Below are 23,093 nucleotides of genomic sequence, written 5' to 3'. Positions count from 1 at the left end.
GCGCTGAACCGCGACACAGTCGATACTACGCATCGCTGAACCACGACACAGTCAGCACTACGCATCGCTGAACCACGACACAGTCAGCACTACGCAGCTCTGAACCGCGACACAGTCAGTACTACGCAGCTCTGAACCGCGACACAGTCAGTACTACGCAGCTCTGAACCACGACACAGTCAGTACTACGCAGCTCTGAACCGCGACACAGTCAGTACTACGCAGCTCTGAACCGCGACACAGTCAGTACTACACAGCGCTGAACCACGACACAGTCAGTACTACACAGCGCTGAACCACGACACAGTCGATACTACGAATCGCTGAACCACGACACAGTCGATACTACGAATCGCTGAACCGCGACAGTCAACACTACGCATCGCTGAACCGCGACAGTCAACACTACGCATCGCTGAACCACGACACAGTCAGTACTACGCATCGCTGAACCACGACACAGTCGATACTACGCATCGCTGAACCACGACACAGTCAGTACTACGCATCGCTGAACCACGACACAGTCGATACTACGCAGCGCTGAACCGCGACAGTCAGCACTACGCGTCGCTGAACCACGACACAGTCAGTACTACGCAGCGCTGAACCACGACACAGTCAGCATTACGCAGCGCTGAACCACGACACAGTCAGCACTACACAGCGCTGAACCACGACAGTCAGCACTACGCAGCTCTGAACCACGACACAGTCGATACTACGCATCGCTGAACCGCGACAGTCAACACTACGCATCGCTGAACCGCGACACAGTCGATACTACGCATCGCTGAACCGCGACAGTCAGTACTACACATCGCTGAACCACGACACAGTCGATACTACGCATCGCTGAACCACGACACAGTCAGTACTACGCATCGCTGAACCACGACACAGTCAGTACTACGCATCGCTGAACCACGACACAGTCAGTACTACGCAGCTCTGAACCACGACACAGTCTATACTACGCAGCTCTGAACCACGACACAGTCGATACTACGCATCGCTGAACCACGACACAGTCGATACTACGCATCGCTGAACCACGACACAGTCAGTACTACGCATCGCTGAACCACGACACAGTCAGTACTACGCATCGCTGAACCACAACACAGTCAGTACTACGCAGCGCTGAACCGCGACACAGTCAGTACTACGCAGCGCTGAACCACGACAGTCAGTACTACGCAGCGCTGAACCACGACAGTCAGTACTACGCATCGCTGAACCACGACACAGTCAGTACTACGCAGCGCTGAACCACGACACAGTCAGTACTACGCAGCGCTGAACCACGACACAGTCAGTACTACGCAGCGCTGAACCACGACACAGTCAGTACTACGCAGCTCTGAACCACGACACAGTCAGTACTACGCAGCGCTGAACCGCGACAGTCAGTACTACGCATCGCTGAACCACGACACAGTCGATACTGCGCATCGCTGAACCACGACACAGTCAGTACTACGCAGCGCCGAACCCCGACAGTCAGTACTACGCAGCTCTGAACCACGACACAGTCAGTACTACATAGTTAGCTGTACAACCGTAGCTGAGGGGTAAATCTACTGACCCATCAGAGTGAACTGGTGGTTGATGAGCTCCAGCCAGGCCACGTCAGTGTCGTTGAGGTCGTATCGACAGGCCCCCTCAGCCAGGGTCTGGATGTCCACGTACCCCAGCGCCTCCGAACCCCCAGAACGGATCAACTTCTTGGGCTTCAAGAACATCACCTCTGTCCCCTTCTCAGCCACCACCCTAAGGAGCCGAGATAGTTAGAATTAGGCCCGGGACGATACCAGTTTCCCCATACTCGTTGGTATTGTGGCAAGGAAACAAAACTCAGATTTATCATCACAGCCCTATTGGATATTAGAAACAACAAGTTGGTCTGAAATTTACGAGCACCACAATGCCTACTCCACCAAGGTTTTACAGCACCACAATGCCTACTCCACCAAGGTTTTACAGCACCACAATGCCTACTCCACCAAGGTTTTACAGCACCACAATGCCTACTCCACCCATGCTCTACCAAGGTTTTACAGCACCACAATGTCTACTCCACCCATGCTCTACCAAGGTTTTACACCACCACAATGTCTACTCCACCCATGCTCTACCAAGGTTTTACAGCACCACAATGTCTACTCCACCCATGCTCTACCAAGGTTTTACACCACCACAATGTCTACTCCACCCATGCTCTACCAAGGTTTTACAGCACCACAATGTCTACTCCACCCATGCTCTACCAAGGTTTTCCAGCACCAATGTCTACTCCACCCATGCTCTACCAAGGTTACCCAGCACCAATGTCTACTCCACCCATGCTCTACCAAGGTTTTACAGCACCAATGTCTACTCCACCCATGCTCTACCAAGGTTTTCCAGCACCAATGTCTACTCCACCCATGCTCTACCAAGGTTATCCAGCACCAATGTCTACTCCACCCATGCTCTACCAAGGTTTTACACCACCACAATGTCTACTCCACCCATGCTCTACCAAGGTTTTACAGCACCACAATGTCTACTCCACCCATGCTCTACCAAGGTTTTACAGCACCACAATGTCTACTCCACCCATGCTCCACCAAGGTTTTACACCACCACAATGCCTACTCCACCCATGCTCTACCAAGGTTTTACAGCACCACAATGTCTACTCCACCCATGCTCTACCAAGGTTTTACACCACCACAATGTCTACTCCACCCATGCTCTACCAAGGTTTTACAGCACCACAATGTCTACTCCACCCATGCTCCACCAAGGTTTTACAGCACCACAATGCCTACTCCACCCATGCTCTACCAAGGTTTTCCAGCACCACAATGCCTCCTCCACCCATGCGCCACCAAGGTTTTACAGCACCACAATGCCTACTCCACCCATGCTCTACCAAGGTTTTACAGCACCACAATGTCTACTCCACCCATGCTCCACCAAGGTTTTACAGCACCACAATGCCTACTCCACCAAGGTTTTACAGCACCACAATGTCTACTCCACCCATGCTCCACCAAGGTTTTACAGCCCCACAATGCCTACTCCACCCATGCTCTACCAAGGTTTTACAGCACCACAATGTCTACTCCACCCATGCTCTACCAAGGTTTTCCAGCACCACAATGCCTCCTCCACCCATGCTCCACCAAGGTTTTACAGCACCACAATGCCTACTCCACCCATGCTCTACCAAGGTTTTCCAGCACCACAATGCCTCCTCCACCCATGCACCACCAAGGTTTTACAGCACCACAATGCCTACTCCACCCATGCTCTACCAAGGTTTTACAGCACCACAATGTCTACTCCACCCATGCTCCACCAAGGTTTTACAGCCCCACAATGCCTACTCCACCCATGCTCTACCAAGGTTTTACAGCACCACAATGTCTACTCCACCCATGCTCTACCAAGGTTTTCCAGCACCACAATGCCTCCTCCACCCATGCTCCACCAAGGTTTTACAGCCCCACAATGCCTACTCCACCCATGCTCTACCAAGGTTTTACACCACCACAATGCCTACTCCACCCATGCTCTACCAAGGTTTTACAGCCCCACAATGCCTACTCCACCCATGCCCGACCAAGGTTTTACAGCACCACAATGCCTACTCCACCCATGCTCCACCAAGGTTTTACAGCCCCACAATGCCTACTCCACCCATGCTCTACCAAGGTTTTACAGCACCACAATGCCTACTCCACCCATGCTCCACCAAGGTTTTACAGCCCCACAATGCCTACTCCACCAAGGTTTTACAGCCCCACAATGCCTACTCCACCCATGCTCTACCAAGGTTGTACAGCACCACAATGCCTACTCCACCCATGCTCTACCAAGGTTTTACAGCCCCACAATGCCTACTCCACCCATGCTCTACCAAGGTTTTACAGCACCACAATGCCTACTCCACCCATGCTCTACCAAGGTTTTCCAGCACCACAATGCCTCCTCCACCCATGCTCTACCAAGGTTGTACAGCACCACAATGCCTACTCCACCCATGCTCTACCAAGGTTGTACAGCACCACAATGCCTACTCCACCCATGCTCTACCAAGGTTTTCCAGCACCACAATGCCTACTCCACCCATGCTCTACCAAGGTTTTCCAGCACCACAATGCCTACTCCACCCATGCTCTACCAAGGTTTTACAGCACCACAATGCCTACTCCACCCATGCTCTACCAAGGTTTTTACAGCACCACAATGCCTACTCCACCCATGCTCTACCAAGGTTTTCCAGCACCACAATGCCTACTCCACCCATGCTCTACCAAGGTTTTCCAGCACCACAATGCCTACTCCACCCATGCTCTACCAAGGTTGTACAGCACCACAATGCCTACTCCACCCATGCTCTACCAAGGTTTTCCAGCACCACAATGCCTCCTCCACCCATGCGCCACCAAGGTTTTACAGCACCACAATGCCTACTCCACCCATGCTCTACCAAGGTTTTACAGCACCACAATGTCTACTCCACCCATGCTCCACCAAGGTTTTACAGCACCACAATGCCTGCTCCACCAAGGTTTTACAGCACCACAATGTCTACTCCACCCATGCTCCACCAAGGTTTTACAGCCCCACAATGCCTACTCCACCCATGCTCTACCAAGGTTTTACAGCACCACAATGTCTACTCCACCCATGCTCTACCAAGGTTTTCCAGCACCACAATGCCTCCTCCACCCATGCTCCACCAAGGTTTTACAGCACCACAATGCCTACTCCACCCATGCTCTACCAAGGTTTTCCAGCACCACAATGCCTCCTCCACCCATGCACCACCAAGGTTTTACAGCACCACAATGCCTACTCCACCCATGCTCTACCAAGGTTTTACAGCACCACAATGTCTACTCCACCCATGCTCCACCAAGGTTTTACAGCCCCACAATGCCTACTCCACCCATGCTCTACCAAGGTTTTACAGCACCACAATGTCTACTCCACCCATGCTCTACCAAGGTTTTCCAGCACCACAATGCCTCCTCCACCCATGCTCCACCAAGGTTTTACAGCCCCACAATGCCTACTCCACCCATGCTCTACCAAGGTTTTACACCACCACAATGCCTACTCCACCCATGCTCTACCAAGGTTTTACAGCCCCACAATGCCTACTCCACCCATGCCCGACCAAGGTTTTACAGCACCACAATGCCTACTCCACCCATGCTCCACCAAGGTTTTACAGCCCCACAATGCCTACTCCACCCATGCTCTACCAAGGTTTTACAGCACCACAATGCCTACTCCACCCATGCTCCACCAAGGTTTTACAGCCCCACAATGCCTACTCCACCAAGGTTTTACAGCCCCACAATGCCTACTCCACCCATGCTCTACCAAGGTTGTACAGCACCACAATGCCTACTCCACCCATACTCCACCAAGGGGTTCCAGCTCACAGCTTTGACCTACTACAGTAGCAATGTTGGTATTGTACTTCAGACTGTGTAGACAGGTTGCTTAGGATTCAAACCTCAAACAGCCTGATTCATACTGTTAGAGGTATTCCACAATAATATGATTTATACTGCACATACAGAGAGACAGACACAGATGTAGGCTACATGTCAATTTGTAAGTCGCTCTGGATAAGAGCGTCTGCTAAATGACTTAAATGTAAATGTAATGTCCTACCAGGCTACATGTCAAATGTTCTACCAGGCTACAAGCTGGGAGATGGTGTTTAGGCTACATGTCCTACCAGGCTACAAGCTGGGGGATGGTGTTTAGGCTACATGTTTTACTGGGCTACAGGCTGAGGGATGGGGTTTAGGCCACATGTCCTACAGGCTGAGGGATGGTGTTTAGGCTACATGTCCTACTGGGCTACAGGCTGAGGGATGGTGTTTAGGCTACATGTCCTACCAGGCTACAGGCTGAGGGATGGGGTTTAGGCTACATGTCCTACAGGCTGAGGGATGGGGTTTAGGCTACATGTCCTACCAGGCTACAGGCTGAGGGATGGTGTTTAGGCTACATGTCCTACCGGGCTACAGGCTGAGGGATGGTGTTTAGGCTACATGTCCTACTGGGCTACAGGCTGAGAGATGGTGTTTAGGCTACATGTCCTACCGGGCTACAGGCTGAGGGATGGTGTTTAGGCTACATGTCCTACAGGCTGAGGGATGGGGTTTAGGCTACATGTTCTACTGGGCTACCGGCTGAGGGATGGTGTTTAGGCTACATGTCCTACAGGCTGAGGGATGGGGTTTAGGCTACATGTCCTACTGGGCTGAGGGATGGGGTTTAGACTACATGTTCTACTGGGCTACCGGTTGAGGGATGGTGTTTAGGCTACATGTCCTACAGGCTGAGGGATGGGGTTTAGGCTACATGTCCTACTGGGCTGAGGGATGGGGTTTAGACTACATGTTCTACTGGGCTACAGGCTGAGGGATGGTGTTTAGGCTACATGTCCTACAGGCTGAGGGATGGGGTTTAGGCTACATGTTCTACTGGGCTACAGGCTGAGGGATGGTGTTTAGGCTACATGTCCTACCGGCTGAGGGATGGTGTTTAGGCTACATGTCCTACTGGGCTGAGGGATGGGGTTTAGACTACATGTTCTACATGCTGAGGGATGGGGTTTAGACTACATGTTCTACTGGGCTACCGGCTGAGGGATGGTGTTTAGGCTACATGTCCTACAGGCTGAGGGATGGGGTTTAGGCTACATGTCCTACAGGCTGAGGGATGGGGTTTAGACTACATGTTCTACTGGGCTACCGGCTGAGGGATGGTGTTTAGGCTACATGTCCTACAGGCTGAGGGATGGGGTTTAGGCTACATGTTCTACAGGCTGAGGGATGGGGTTTAGGCTACATGTCCTACCGGGCTACAGTCTGGGGAATGATGTGTGGGCTGACAGGGACCTGGACTCCCTTCTCCCACTCCTGTCTCCAGGGATCGGCCAGGACGTAGTAATCCTCTGGGTTCAGATGGTACTTGTCATGGAGCTTCATGGCCGTGATGAAGTCTGTCCTAAACACCTGCACAACACAGGTACAAAGATGTCATAGACACCACTACCTGCAGCATAGAGACATAAGAACATACACTATATACCCTCCCAACACAGGGACAAAGACAGACAGATCATTCACTAAATACCTGGGACATGTATACTTCCTTCAGCAGCACACAGCAATAGGCCAACAAAAGGAGTTAGGTTAGTGGGGTGACATACCTCTGCGGGCTTCATCCCATTGGCTCTCCTGAGTTGAGAATGTTGCGACCAAGAAGTGGAGTTACCTTCGAGAAGAGGAATGAATCAAATCAGACTTCAGCCATCTCAATTCTCCTTGGAACTCATCTGAAACCGACATTTACGCCTAATCATTTCTATCAAACTTCTGCAACTTGATGGGTATCTGACTGTAACCTGAAGTCTTTCTAGGCCACTAGCGTATAGGCCTATCTATGATCCTGTAAGACACTAGAATATATAGTCCTTTATGTAGTCCTGTGAAATGTATGGAACAACTGCTGTGTGTTCAGTTTCTTCCATCTTTCCTGCCTGACCTGCCAAGACATCTTTAAATGTCCAGTAGCGCTGTCTGGCACTACTCTCTCTCTGCCTGGTCTGGAGACCCTCTGTTTCTCTGCTCCTACTCTCTGTCCGTGTCTCTCTGGTCAATCTCCTGAGCCTTCCTGAACACCAAGTACAGCAGACAATCAACAACAGGCCTATGAAATGACTTGTTTTCAAGTCTGAATTAGAGCTAGCTGGACAGCTCTAGACATGATCTTGGAGAAATCACTGGCATAGAAATAGTCCGTGTGAAGAGTAGTTTGGGGTTGAGGGTCGTTTGGGGTTGAGGGTCGTTTGGGGTTGAGGGTCGTTTGGGGTTGAGGGTCGTTTGGGGTTAGTTTGGGGTCGAGGGTAGTTTGGGGTCGAGGGTAGTTTGGGGTCGAGGGTAGTTTGGGGTCGAGGGTAGTTTGGGGTTAGTTTGAGGTCGAGGGTCGTTTGGGGTCGAGGGTCGTTTGGGGTCGAGGGTCGTTTGGGGTCGAGGGTCGTTTGGGGTCGAGGGTCGTTTGGGGTCGAGGGTCGTTTGGGGTTAGTTTGAGGTTGAAGGTCGTTTGGGGTCGAAGGTTGTTTGGGGTCGAGGGTCGTTTGGGGTCGAGGGTCGTTTGGGGTCGAGGGTCGTTTGGGGTCGAGGGTAGTTGAGGGTAGTTTGGGGTCGAGGGTCGTTTGGGGTCGAGGGTCGTTTGGGGTCGAGGGTCGTTTGGGGTCGAGGGTCGTTTGGGGTCGAGGGTCGTTTGGGGTCGAGGGTCGTTTGGGGTCGAGGGTCGTTTGGGGTCGAGGGTAGTTTGGGGTCGAGGGTAGTTTGGGGTTAGTTTGAGGTTGAAGGTCGTTTGGGGTCGAAGGTCGTTTGGGGTCGAGGGTCGTTTGGGGTCGAGGGTCGTTTGGGGTCGAGGGTCGTTTGGGGTCGAGGGTAGTTGAGGGTAGTTTGGGGTCGAGGGTCGTTTGGGGTCGAGGGTCGTTTGGGGTCGAGGGTAGTTTAGGGTCGAGGGTAGTTTAGCGCTCCAAACCACTTCATATATAGGGTTTCCAGCGGTTACATTCGCCCACATTTGGCATCGCTGTGTTAACATTTAGGAAGTCAATAATCATCGCTTTCAAAACATTTTTCGAAACATATGCTGATTATGCCCCTTATCTTTCATATCAGCCAGGAATAATCTTCCAAATAAAAAAGTAGACTTACTGTAGCAGTTAATGCACAGATCCACACGCTGTCCAGTTGAAAAACTACACTTCCTGCCCAGTTACTTACACACAGGTGTTCGGCGCACGCTAGATAGCTAATTAGCACAGGTGGTCACCTATGTCTTCGTAAAACAAGCAAGGTGTGTAGTAATTTAACCTTAAAACCTGTCTAGGACTGGGGTGCCGCTAGCGGCACCCCCCCCCCCCCCACTGAAAAGCCAGGGCGCGAAATTCAAAAAAAATATATTTTTTAAAATATTTAACTTTCACACATTAACAAGTCCAATACAGCTAATGAAAGATACAGATCGTGTGAATCCAGCCAACATGTCCGATTTTTAAAATGTTTTACAGGGAAGACACAATATGTAAATCTATTAGGTAAACACCTTAGCAAAAGAGACCATTTTTTCTTTGTCCACCAACACCACTAGCTATCACCAATTCGGCTAAACTAAGATATTGATAGCCACTAACCAAGAAAAAACCTCCTCAGATGACAGTCTGATAACATATTTATGGTATAGGATAGGTTTTGTTAGAAAAATGTGAATATTTCAGGTAGATATCATAGTTTACAATTGCACCCACCGTCACAAATCGACTAGAATAAATAGATAGAGCAACGTGTCTTACCTAATTACTAATCATAAAACATTTCGTAAAAATACACAGCATACACTAATCGAAAGAGACAGATCCTGTGAATACAGACAATATTTCAGATTTTCTAAGTGTCTTACAGCGAAAACACAATAAATCGTTATATTAGCATACCACATATGCAAACGTTACCCCAGCATTGATTCTAGCCAAAGAGCGCGATAACGTCAACATCGCCAAAAGATATTAATTTTTTCACTAACCTTCTCAGAATTCTTCAGATGACACTCCTGTAACATCATATTACAACATACATATACAGTTTGTTCGAAAATGTGGATATTTAGCCACCAAAATCGTGGTTATACAATGAGAAAAGTAGCCGAGCTGGTCAGAAAATGCCGTGCTCCATATTAGACAGTGATCTAGTCGTATACATAAATACTCATAAACGTGACTAAAAAATATAGGGTGGACAGCGATTGATAGACAATTTAATTCTTAATACAATCGCGGAATTACATTTTTTAAATTATCCTTACTTTTCAATACAGTTTGCGCCAAGCGAAGCTACGTCAAAAAAGATGGCGTCCTAAGCCACTAACATTTTTCGACAGAAACACGATTTATCATAATAAATTGTTCCTACTTTGAGCTGTTCTTCCATCAGTATCTTGGGCAAAGGATCCTTTATTGGGTGTAATCGTCTTTTGGTGGAAAGCTGTCCTCTTGCCATGTGGAAATGCCAACTGCGTTCGGCATGAACTGGAAGCGTGCCCAGAGATTCACAGCGTCCCAGAAATAAATGTCCCAAAATCGCACTAAACGGATATAAATTGCTATAAAACGCTTTAAATTAACTACCTTATGATGTTTTTAACTCCTATAACGAGTAGAAACATGACCAGAGTAATATTACTCCCTACACTAATGCTTGGAACAAGTGCGGGTCGGTGGCCGCCACGCGCATGACGCAGCAAGAAAAGAGGTCCTACCTACAGGGTTTTTTTATTTATAGTGCCTGTGATTGCGCAATCGACCCCATTCAAATCGTCATCACGTAAAGGCATCCAGGGGAAGACGTAAGCAGTGTCCGTATACTCATAGGATAAACATTGGCCTTAAAACTGACTCCAGAACAGGGGCCAACATTTCTGAAATCTGACTCCATGTCAGGGAAATTGCTGTAGAATGACTTCTGTTCCACTTAGAGACAAAATTTCAACTCCTATAGAAACTATAGACTGTTTTCTATCCAATAATAATAATAATATGCATATTGTACGATCAAGAATTTTGTAGGAAGCCGTTTCAAAAATTACACGATTTCCATAAATAGTGACAACAGCACCCCCTATCCCCATCAGGTTTAACCTAAAATATATATTATTTATCGCTGATATGCAAGCGATGCGTGTGATGTTAAGACTGTCTCGGACTCTTAATAATCAAACTCCCACGGTCAGACCATACTATCATCATAGGCCTAAAGCAGTCCACATCTATGAATGGGGTAGGGTTACTCTAGTTGAAGAGGGTGCTTACTTCCATTGTCAGAGTCTTCGCTGCTGCTTGGATGTCGACTTCTCTTCATGATCAGTCTTGGCGTGGTTCAGGTCTAATGGTGTAATCTGAAAAGAGGAGATTCATAACCAACTGCACAGTCCAGACAGATTCCTCTGCTGCCAAGTACCCAACACTTTCACTAGACCAAACATGGCTGCCATCTGCCTGACTGATGATCAATTTAGATCAATGACTTCTCATCTATCATCTCAACCAGAGTTTTTGGACTGACAATTAGTATGATAGATAATGTGGTCGGCAAATTTTAAGATTTTTTAAAATGTAACCTCTATTTAATTAGGCAAGTCAGTTAATTCTTATTTACAATGACGGTCTACACCGGCCAAACCCGGACGACGCTGGGCCAATTGTGCGACGCCCTATGTATCTAGTAGTGGTACTGGTCACCTCACCCACCGTCACACAAAAGTGCTAATCACTAACGTTATTCATGCACCACTGTCAAGGCTCCTAGCTAGCTAGGAACAAGCGAAACACCCGACTTCTACTGACAGGGTTGATTCCCATCTGAGACATCAAGCAACAACACAACTAAATGGTACTACAAATCATTGTTTACGTCACAATGACCCCACGGTGGTGTCTGAACGTTCCACAACGTTGTGCCCTGCTGAACACGTCCAAACAACTAGTTAGGCAGTAACACATTCATATCAGACAAAAATGCTAGTAGCGAATCTACTGACTTATCTACTAACTCACCGGGGCGATAGGTAGCCTAATGGTTAGAGCGTTGGGCCAGTAACCGAAAGGTTGCTAGATTGAATCCCCGAGCTGACAAGGTAAAAATATCGTTCCGTCCCTGAACAAGGCGGTTGTTCCTAGGACGTCATTGTAAATAAGAATTTGTTCATAACTGACTTGCCTTGTTAAATAAAATATTGACGGAGCACAACCATGTATGACGTGTAAACAAACACACGTGTGCCTAATTAGCTAACGTTACACGAACAACTGAATATGTTTGTTTGTCACTAAAAGGTTAGCCTACCTGACGTGTCAACTTAGCAGAGATGGCATGTCACTCGGTCGCAAACCGTAACCAAAGATACTGATAACTAACCCTGTACCCTAGCTGGTAATCTTCTTTGATTAGGTTTAACGGCGATACATGTTGCATTACCGCCACCTACTAGATTGGAGTATAACACCCTTTGCTTGAAAATCAACAAATAAAAATAAATCAACAAATACCCTACCATCTAACCCTACACTCACAAAAAAAACATCACCCTACTCCACTATTTCAATCTAACTAGTCCTACCTCATAATAACGTTTGATTTGATTTAACAAGAAGGGACACAACCACTGTAACACCCAAATACCTCTCTGCAGCTGCCACCACAGCCTCACATTTCTGTGACAGCCTTCCATCCCTGCATAACCATAGCTATCTGCCTGACTGATGATCAATTTAGATCAATGACTTCTCATCTATCATCTCAACCAGAGTTTTTGGACTGACAATTAGTATGAATCTATAATTCAGCCCAAACAACTACCTCTTTACCTACTGTATTTATTTATTTTGCTCCTTTGCACCCCATTATTTCTATCTCTACTTTGCACCTTCTTCCACTGCAAATCAACCATTCCAGTGTTTTTTTTTACTTGCTATATTGTATTTACTTCGCCACCATGGCCTTTTTTTATATTTTTATTTATATATATATTTTATTTGCCTTCACCTCCCTTATCTCACCTCACTTGCTCACATTGTATATAGACTTATTTTTCACTGTATTATTGACTGTATGTTTGTTTTACTCCATGTGTAACTATGTGTTGTTGTATGTGTCGAACTGCTTTGCTTTATCTTGGCCAGGTCGCAATTGTAAATGAGAACGTGTTCTCAATTTGCCTACCTGGTTAAATAAAGGTTAAATAAAAAAATAAATAAATGATTGGCACCTCCCTCTGTACTGGTACAGATCTACTACACCACTCCTCTCAGGATCCCTCCCTCCCCCCATCTTCCTCTACTTTCTTCACTGCCTCAGCATACGATGACTTCTGCACTACTCTAACTCTGGAAACCTCAACCAGCCTCGTACCATCGACACTTCTGATCCCCAGCTCCATGGGCACCAATTAACACATACCACCACTTTCCCCAATGCTACACATTCCTTTGTCTCATGCCCTTCTGCACACTTCTCACACCTAGGAATCTCCCTCCCACAAACTGCTGCCACATGCCCTTATAACCTGTAACAACGTAATGTATTCGGCGCAAAAGCTTGTATGGGATAACTTATATATCCTAACATCACTTTGTCGGGCAAAGACTCAATATCAAAACTCAAAAGAACAGAACACTCCTGTTTTACCACTCACGCCACCCTGTCTGCGTCGCATCAAACAACGAGCCCTCACTGTCACGCCCTGATCTTTCACCTGTTCTTGTGATTGTCACCTCCTCCAGGTGTAGCTTATTTTCCCCAGTGTATTTATCCCAGTGTTTCCTGTCTCCCTGTGCCAGTTCGTCTTGTATGTTTTCAAGTCAACCAGCATGTTCTTCCCGTGCTCCTGTTTTCTATTCTCTTTTTCTAGTCTTCCCGGTTTTGACCCTTGTCTGTTTTTTCTGGACTCCGTACCCGCCTGCCTGCCCTGACATCGAGCTTGTCTGCCACTCTGTACCTCTTGGACTCAGAATCTGGTTTTGACCTTTTGCCTGTCCATGACCATTCTCTTGTCTACTCCTTTTGGATATAAATAAACAACTAAGACTCTAACCATCTGCCTCCTGTGTCTGCATCTGGGTCTCGCCTTGCGCCTTGTCACACCCTGACCTAACCAAATAATAAAGAAAGCAAATATAACTAAAGTCAGGGCGTGACAGTACCCCCCCCTCCCTAAAGGTGCGGACTCCCAGCTGCAAACCTAAACCTAAATGGGAGGGTCTGGGTGGGCATTTCTCCGCGGTGGCGGCTCTGGTGCGGGACGTGGACCCCGCTCCACCTTAGGCTTGGCCCACTTAGGTGGCGCCTCTGGAGCAGGGACCCTCGCCACCGACCCCGGACAGGAGGAAGTCTAACAAAACAGCTCTGTGATGTAGAAGTCCGTCACTGGCCGCGGACAGCATTTGGTACTTTAACGCACGCACACATTCATCACTCCTCCCTGCTCCGTTATCAGATAAGTTAACAATGTGGGTCGACACACAAGTTAACTTCTGTCTTAGTACATACATTTCACACTTGTCAGTGTTCATATTTAATATATGCAATATTTATTATACTTATCAATGTTGTGGATGAGAGCGTTGTTTGTTTGTTCTGTTCCTCTCTCTCTCCATCTCGGTAGCTTCCGGGTATGCTGGAAAAGGACCCGAGCTAAAGGAATTGGGCTGACTTTATAGTGCCTGTCCCAAATGGCTCATTAATGTAAATGGGCATATAGAAAGACACTGTCAGTAGTGATGATGTAATGTTGTAAATGTTATGTTGTGATTGTTTAAAAAACATGTTGCAATGTACATTATATCCTTTAGTATGTTTAGTTAATGGAAAATTTAGGTTTGACTAGGTAATTGCTTAATTAATTAGTGTTCATTGTTCTGAGGGGAGGGGCTAGCCCTACAAAAGGAGCCTCTCTTTCAGTAATCATGAAGGCTTCCTCACACTCCTCAGTCCACTTCACAGGGTTGCTGGCCACCTTTGAAGTGAGGTTGGTCAGAGGGACAGCGATGGTTGAAAACTGCGGAATGAATCTCCGGTACCACCCTGCCAGACCTAGGAAGGACTTCACCTGTGTTTTGGTTCTGGGTTGAGGGCTGTTCCTGATGGACTCCAAGGCATTTTGGATCGAGCTGTGGATGGGGCAGCATTGTTTTTAAGCTGTCCCATAAGGTAGACGTTTGATGGCAGTACTGTTGTTTTTGTTCCGGAATCACCTTGTAAATAAACACCTTTGCACAGAAGAACTTTTGCAGCTCCGCCATCTTTTTATTTTGATAGAGGTTAGGTTTTCCAGTTTAGCCTTCTGGCCTACTCTACGTGACAAGCTCCCACAATCTTTTTAGCATCAATTTCTCTCAGCCAATCATCAGTAATTTGTGTAAGTGCTGTGCTTGTTGAATGTCCTTCCTTATAAGCATGCTTAAATTCTGTTGACAATTTGTTTACTGTAAAATAGCATTGTACCTGGTCAAACACAATTTTTCCAAAAGTTTACTAAGGGTTGATAACAGGCTGATTGGTCGGCTATTTGAGCCAGTAAAGGAGGCTTTACTATTCTTGGGTAGCGGAATGACTTTTGCTTCCCTCCTCAGTAATTTTCCATCCAAGTTGTCAGATCCAGGTGGCTTGAGAACTGTTGGGAAAAGGTGACCGGAGACCGTCGCTGGAGGCCCCGGACTGGAGACCGTCGCTGGAGGCCTGGTCCTTGGAGGAGGCACTGGATGGACCGGGCTGTGGGGGAGCACTGGAGAGCTGGTGCGTATCCCTGGCACCACTCTTCCCGGCTGAATGCACACTTTAGCCCGGCACCTCCAGAGCGCAGGCACAGGACGCACTGAGCAGTCACAGCACACCGGAGACACAGTACGCAGAGCCGGCGCAGGATACCCTGGGCCGAAACGGCGCACCGGAGACCAAGCACGCTGAGCTGCCACAGCCTGCCCTGGTTGGATGTCCACTCTAGCGTGGTACTTACGGAGAGCTGGCTCCGAGCGCACCGGGCTGTGCATGCGCACCGGAGACACAGTGCGCTTTACCGCATAACACGGTGCCTGCCCGGTCACTCGCTCCCCGCGGTAAGCCCGGGGAGTTGGCTCACGTTTATAACCTGACACCGCCAATTTACCCCGTGTGGCCCCCCCCCCCAATTTTGGGGGGGGATTGCCTCTCGTGCCTGCTTCGATGACTTGCCTCCTCATACCGTCGCCTCTCAGCTTTAGCTGCTTCCAGTTCCTCTTTCGGACAGCGATATTCCCCAGCCTGCCTCCAGGGTCCTTTCCCGTCCAGGATTTCCTCCCAAGTCCATGAATCCTGAACCCGCTGCTCCTCCTTACCACGCTGCTTGGTCCGCTTGTGGTGGGTAGTTCTGTAACGCTGGTCTGATGAAGAAGGAGTGGACCAGAGCGCAGCGTGGTACGTGTTCATGATATTTTATTAAACTGAACACTGAAACAAAAAACGAACAGTTCTGTAAGGTAACTACAACTATACAGAAAACAACTGGGAAAAAGGCTACCTAAGTATGATTCTCAATCAGAGACAACGATAGACAGCTGCCTCTGATTGAGAACCACACTCGGCCAAACACAAAGAAATAGAAAACATAGAAATAAAGAAACTAGAATGCCCACCCTAGTCACACCCTGGCCTAACCAAAATAGAGAATAAAAGCATCTCTATGGCCAGACACACCTTGATTACTCTTCCTTTATTTAGCCCTCAGTAGCCTCAGTATCAAGCAGTAGTGGTTTTGTTCACGTTCAGTACACTTCCTGTTTTGTTTATCTGTCTTTGTTATGATTATTAAACTCACCTTCTGCACCTGCTTCCTGACTCCTAGTGTAATCGTTACAAGGAGACAGAATGGCTGAGAACTGTAGGGAGAAGGCAGAATGGCTGAGAACTGTAGGGAGAAGGCAGAATGGCTGAGAACTGTAGGGAGAAGGCAGAATGGCTGAGAACTGTAGGGAGAAGGCAGAATGGCTGAGAACTGTAGGAAGAAGGCAGAATGGCTGAGAACTGTAGGAAGAAGGCAGAATGGCTGAGAACTTTAGGGAGAAGACAGAATGGCTGAGAACTGTAGGAATAAGGCAGGATGGCTGAGAACTGTAGGGAGAAGACAGAATGGCTGAGAACTATAGGGAGAAGACAGAATGGCTGAGAACTGTAGGGAGAAGACAGAATGGCTGAGAGCGATAGGGAGAAGACAGAATGGCTGAGAACTGTAGGGAGAAGACAGAATGGCTGAGAACTATAGGGAGAAAACAGAATGGCTGAGAACTGTAGGGAGAAGGCAGAATGGCTGAGAACTGTAGGGAGAAGACAGAATGGCTGAGAACTGTAGGGAGAAGACAGAATGGCTGAGAACTGTAGGGAGAAGACAGAATGGCTGAGAACTGTAGGGAGAAGACAGAATGGCTGAGAACTGTAGGGAGAAAGCAGAATGGCTGAGAACTGTAGGAAGAAGGTAGAATGGCTGAGAACTGTAGGAAGAAGGCAGAATGGCTGAGAACTGTAGGGAGAAGACAGAATGGCTGAGAACTGTAGGGAGAAGACAGAATGGCTGAGAGCGATAGAGAGAAGACATAATGGCTGAGAACTATAGGGAGAAAACAGAATGGCTGAGAACTGTAGGGAGAAGACAGAATGGCTGGGAACTGTAGGAAGAAGGTAGAATGGCTGAGAACTGTAGGAAGAAGGCAGAATGGCTGAGAACTGTAGGGAGAAGGCAGAATGGCTGAGAACTGTAAAGAGAAGGCAGAATGGCTGGGAACTGTAGGGAGAAGACAGAATGGCTGAAAACTATAGGGAGAAGACAGAATGGCTGAGAACTGTAGGGAGAAGACAGAATGGCTGAGAACTGTAGGAATAAGGCAGGATGGCTGAGAACTGTAGGGAGAAGACAGAATGGCTGAGAACTATAGGGAGAAGACAGAATGGCTGAGAACTGTAGGGAGAAGACAGAATGGCTGAGAACTATAGGGAGAAGACAGGTTGGCTGAGAACTATAGGGAGAAAACAGAATGGCTGAGAACTGTAGGGAGAAGACAGAATGGCTGAGAACTGTAGGGAGAAGACAGAATGGCTGAGAACTGTAGGGAGAAGACAGAATGGCTGAGAACTGTAGGGAGAAGACAGAATGGCTGAGAACTGTAGGGAGAAGACAGAATGGCTGAGAACTGTAGGGAGAAGACAGGATGGCTGAGAACTGTAGGGAGAAGACAGGATGCCACCTTGAGTTTGAGAGCTAGCCTAACATGCACAATTATGTGCCAAATCGGTTATTTTGTGCACCCTAACCCTCAATATTTGCAGCCGTAGATGGTAATACCTCTCTAGGAACTGATCCGTCATCAGTATTGTAAAATAATTATAATGTTAAGGAAAGATTTGAATGCAGAAAGTTTATTTGAGAGCAGCACTCCCTTTGGAGACTTCAGTATTGACACATGCTCCAAATGAAATCAAAGTTCATAAGTCACGTGCACCGAATACATTTAGCATCATTTCTCTCTACATGCTGTTTGAGGAAACGCATGTTACATCTTCTGCCGTTGTAGAAAATATGCACTTATTGTAAGAGTAATAAGGCTGTTAACCCCGGTGTCCTGGCTAGATTCCCAATCTGGCCCTCATTCCATCATGGCCATCTAATCATCCCCAGCATCCAATTGGCTCATTCATCTCCCCTCCTCTCCCTTGTAACTATTCCCCATGTGGTTACTGTAAATTAATATGTGTTCTCAGTCAATTTGCCTGGTAAAATAAGAGTTAAATAAAATAAATACATCTAAATTCCAACACTATCGGAAAACCGGGTCACAGACAGAAGCGGTGACCCAAACACGTCACACGGCTACAAAACTGAAGCATCCGTTTAGAACGGAGGGAGAGGAAGTCCAATCACGGGTAATAGGAGAGGATGGAACTAGGTGAAATTTCATTTACTCCCACTGTAAAACGACACTATAACTATCTTGGGTTAGTTATACTTATCTTTGACCGTGCCATGGTCATTGGATTAGACGGACATGCTGAGTAGCGCCCGGGCGGGACAGGCGCAGAGTAGAATTACACGGTTCATGTTGTGTTGATGTATTTTAAACATATCGCGAGGCGACTTTTTGTTTTACGGTTATATCTGAATCTTTGCAGTGACTTGTAGAAGAGAACCGCAGTGAACTAGCGGGTCTACTACACGGATCTTTATCCCAGTTGCCCCGAAAGCTTCCATACATCCAGCACTAGACCATTCTAAAGGAATCTGTCTATCCGACCTGAAGTGTACATCAGACGGTCGTCAATAGGTGACAGCATCGAACTATTGGGTGAGTCAGGTTTTGATGTCATCAAGACGATAATAACCCCATGTTGTCGACTCACGCCGCATATTGTATATACGACAGGTAGGACTATAAAACAGTTGGCAGTTGCTGCACGTTTCGGAACATTGTTTTTACCACTATATTATGTCATCAAGTGCCAGTCTGTCTCCCTGGTCAATATTATAGCATATCTCATGGTGATGATGCTTTCTGGAGCGAGAGAGTCAAACAGACAGCTAGTGGACTGAATGTAGCCTACGAAACATTTATCCTCTTGTTAAGCCCACACATTTTGCAGGGAAAATAATGGGTTATGTAATGGAGTTCCTTTTGTATTGCACAGCTCTGCATATAGCTACCTCCATGGGCCTCAAACTATGGCTCTAACCCTAAGCTCGCTATTATATAGCCTATTAAAATGTTATAAATGGAGTCCATAGCCTATTCAACTGTTATAAATGTAGTCTATAGCCTATTCAACTGTTATAAATGTAGTCTATAGCCTATTCAACTGTTATAAATGTAGTCTATAGCCTATTCAACTGTTATAAATGTAGTCTATAGCCTATTAAAATGTTATAAATGTAGTCCATAGCCTATTAAAATGTTATAAATGTAGTCTATAGCCTATTAAAATGTTATAAATGTAGTCTATAGCCTATTAAAATGTTATAAATGTAGTCTATAGCCTATTCAAATGTTATAAATGTAGTCTATAGCCTATTAAAATGTTATAAATGTAGTCCATAGCCTATTAAAATGTTATAAATGTAGTCTATAGCCTATTCAAATGTTATAAATGTAGTCTATAGCCTATTAAAATTTTATAAATGTAGTCTATAGCCTATTAAGATAGCAAAATAAATAACGTCCATGACAGTCAATGGAAAAAATCATGGTGCTCAAAACGTCATGATTGTGGGTTCGATTCCCGGGGCCACAAACTTTAAATGAATGCATGCATACTGTCGCTTTGGATAAAAGCGTCTGCTTAATGTCACATTTATAATTTTTGCACACCTCATATTTTTGCGACATCGAACATTTTCCTACATGGAACTTTTGATAGTAGCTATGGCCTCATAGTAAAACAGCGTATCTAAACCAGGTAAGTAGCCATGGCCTCATAATAAAACAGCGTATCTAAACCAGGTAAGTAGCCATGGCCTCATAGTAAAACACCGTATCTAAACCAGGATAGTAGCTATGGCCTCATAATAAAACAGCGTATCTAAACCAGGATAGTAGCCATGGCCTCATAATAAAACAGCGTATCTAAACCAGGATAGTAGCCATGGCCTCATAGTAAAACAGCGTATCTAAACCAGGATAGTAGCTATGGCCTCATAATAAAACAGCGTATCTAAACCAGGATAGTAGCCATGGCCTCATAGTAAAACAGCGTATCTAAACCAGGATAGTAGCTATGGCCTCATAATAAAACAGCGTATCTAAACCAGGATAGTAGCCATGGCCTCATAGTAAAACAGCGTATCTAAACCAGGATAGTAGCTATGGCCTCACAATAAAACAGCGTATCTAAACCAGGATAGTAGCCATGGCCTCATAGTAAAACAGCGTATCTAAACCAGGTAAGTAGCTATGGCCTCATAGTAAAACAGCGTATCTAAACCAGGTAAGTAGCTATGGCCTCATAGTAAAACAGCGTATCTAAACCAGGTAAGTAGCCATGGCCTCATAATAAAACAGCGTATCTAAACCAGGATAGTAGCCATGGCCTCATAATAAAACAGCGTATCTAAACCAGGTAAGTAGCCATGGCCTCATAATAAAACAGCGTATCTAAACCAGGATAGTAGCTATGGCCTCATAGTAAAACAGCGTATCTAAACCAGGATAGTAGCTATGGCCTCATAATAAAACAGCGTATCTAAACCAGGTAAGTAGCCATGGCCTCATAATAAAACAGCGTATCTAAACCAGGTAAGTAGCCATGGCCTCATAGTAAAACAGCGTATCTAAACCAGGTAAGTAGCCATGGCCTCATAGTAAAACAGCGTATCTAAACCAGGTAAGTAGCCATGGCCTCATAGTAAAACAGCGTATCTAAACCAGGTAAGTAGCTATGGCCTCATAATAAAACAGCGTATCTAAACCAGGTAAGTAGCTATGGCCTCATAGTAAAACAGCGTATCTAAACCAGGTAAGTAGCTATGGCCTCATAATAAAACAGCGTATCTAAACCAGGTAAGTAGCTATGGCCTCATAATAAAACAGCGTATCTAAACCAGGTAAGTAGCTATGGCCTCATAATAAAACAGCGTATCTAAACCAGGATAGTAGCCATGGCCTCATAGTAAAACAGCGTATCTAAACCAGGATAGTAGCCATGGCCTCATAATAAAACAGCGTATCTAAACCAGGATAGTAGCCATGGCCTCATAGTAAAACAGCGTATCTAAACCAGGATAGTAGCCATGGCCTCATAATAAAACAGCGTATCTAAACCAGGTAAGTTTTGAATTGTATCACTGTGACTTCAGAAAGTGACCGTATTACCGCCACACCGGCGGTCGAGTCGTGAAGGCAGTCAAATTCACCTGACTGTTTAGTCACGATAATTAGGCTTCTCCCAGCTCTGATGCTGCTGATGGTCATTAGTAGTCTACCAAACTTGCTACCTGCCTGCTACTCAGCACTCTATTGTCCCTCTAACCCCTCTGACATCAAAGCAAATGTATTGGAAACCTAGGCAACACTTCATGAGAGCCCATGAGCTCATGTTACGCAACATTTCTATAGGCTTTGCAATTGCTCTAGAAAACAGAGTGATGGCCTCTATTAAAAAGAGGAGGCTCCAATCAGCTTTCTGTAGGCTAGGCCTACTATATTTATTTTTAAACTTTCCTAATATTAAGCATATTGCTTATATTTACAACAGGAGTATAGCCTACATGGCTGGCATGAAAATAAATAAACCACGAGAAAGCGTCCTCCATTCGCTATTTAAGTGCATTTTTATTTTATTTAAATTTATTTATTTCACCTTTATTTAACCAGGTAGGCAAGTTGAGAACAAGTTCTCATTTACAATTGCGACCTGGCCAAGATAAAGCAAAGCAGTTAGACACATACAAAACACAGAGTTACACATGGAGTAAAACAAACATACAGTCAATAATACAGTAGAAAAATAAGTCTATATACAATGTGAGCAAGTGAGGTGAGATAAGGGAGGTAAAGGCAACAAAAAAAAGGCCATGGTGGCAAAGTAAATACAATATAGCCAGTAAAACACTGGAATGGTAGATTTGCAGTGGAAGAATGTGCAAAGTAGAGAGAAATAATGGGGTGCAAAGGAGCAAAATAAATAAATAAATACAGTAGGGGAAGAGGTAGTTGTTTGGGCTAAATTATAGATGTAGATGACATGTATTTGGTCCCGCTGCCGGTTTCGATACAGAATGAAAATGGCCCATTCTAAATCAAAACAAAATGTCACATATATTATTTAGTATATGTCAAGACAATATTAAATCCAGAGCAGTCTGATGGGTGACAATATTAGCCTATCACTTGTGAATGATGCATAAGAAACAATCACTTTTTAGAAACACAGTCGCACACCTCATGTAGCCTACTCCATAGGCCTATATGCTTTTAGAAGGTTTGTAACTAAATTGGCCAAATAACTCATGAAAATTAAGCACATTAATCTGCTTTACAAGGGGTGTAGAGCCTAACTACATACATACACAGCACGTGAGTTTCAAGTTTGGGAAGATCATTTTCACCATAAAAATTGACCTTTATAATAAAAGTGTTACATGCATATTTGCATTTGCGGTTACTTTTGCTAATGTTTTTTTTCTGCGAATAGAGCGCTTATAGCCTATAGCTGCGCTTTTAATGTGAAGAAATAGCCTAAAAGTTTATCAACATTTTAAGTTAAACGTTCTGATCTGTTGCGTCAGCCTCATTGCGTAAAAAAGTTATTTGGATGCTAGTGGTTTTATTAATCTGGGATCTATTGCATCCCACAACTGTCCCAGACTATGTTTGGAAAATGTATTTCTTGCACAGAATAGAATAGGTTGACTTTTGTACTATGGGAGATAGTAGATTGACATAGGCTAGTGCTTTTGCTGTTCGGTAGGACTTACGCATCTTGTTGGCT

General features: G+C 45.9%; 1 protein-coding gene across 3 annotated transcripts in view; it reads right to left on the bottom strand.

The window, feature by feature from the left end:
- jade1 (jade family PHD finger 1) overlaps nucleotides 1-12,498 on the bottom strand; it is a 31,740-nt gene extending 19,242 nt beyond the window's left edge. For all 3 annotated transcript variants that reach the window (XR_005474586.1, XM_038982988.1, XM_038982989.1), the window contains exons 1-5: nucleotides 11,940-12,498; nucleotides 10,907-10,992; nucleotides 7,235-7,299; nucleotides 6,880-7,037; nucleotides 1,589-1,773 (exon numbers count right to left, since the gene is read on the bottom strand). Coding sequence is in view for 2 of the 3 variants with exons in the window: in XM_038982988.1 (XP_038838916.1) it covers nucleotides 1,589-1,773; nucleotides 6,880-7,037; nucleotides 7,235-7,299; nucleotides 10,907-10,955 (457 nt within the window). In the remaining variant the exon portion in view is untranslated. The remainder of the gene's footprint in view (nucleotides 1-1,588; nucleotides 1,774-6,879; nucleotides 7,038-7,234; nucleotides 7,300-10,906; nucleotides 10,993-11,939) is intronic.
- Between the last annotated feature and the right edge of the window lie 10,595 nt (nucleotides 12,499-23,093).

This window comes from Salvelinus namaycush, unplaced genomic scaffold (genome assembly GCF_016432855.1).
Source record: "Salvelinus namaycush isolate Seneca unplaced genomic scaffold, SaNama_1.0 Scaffold139, whole genome shotgun sequence".
Taxonomy (NCBI): domain Eukaryota; kingdom Metazoa; phylum Chordata; class Actinopteri; order Salmoniformes; family Salmonidae; genus Salvelinus; species Salvelinus namaycush.
The sequence above is the reverse complement of the archived record's forward strand: the minus strand, read 5'-3'. Positions and strand labels throughout refer to the sequence as shown.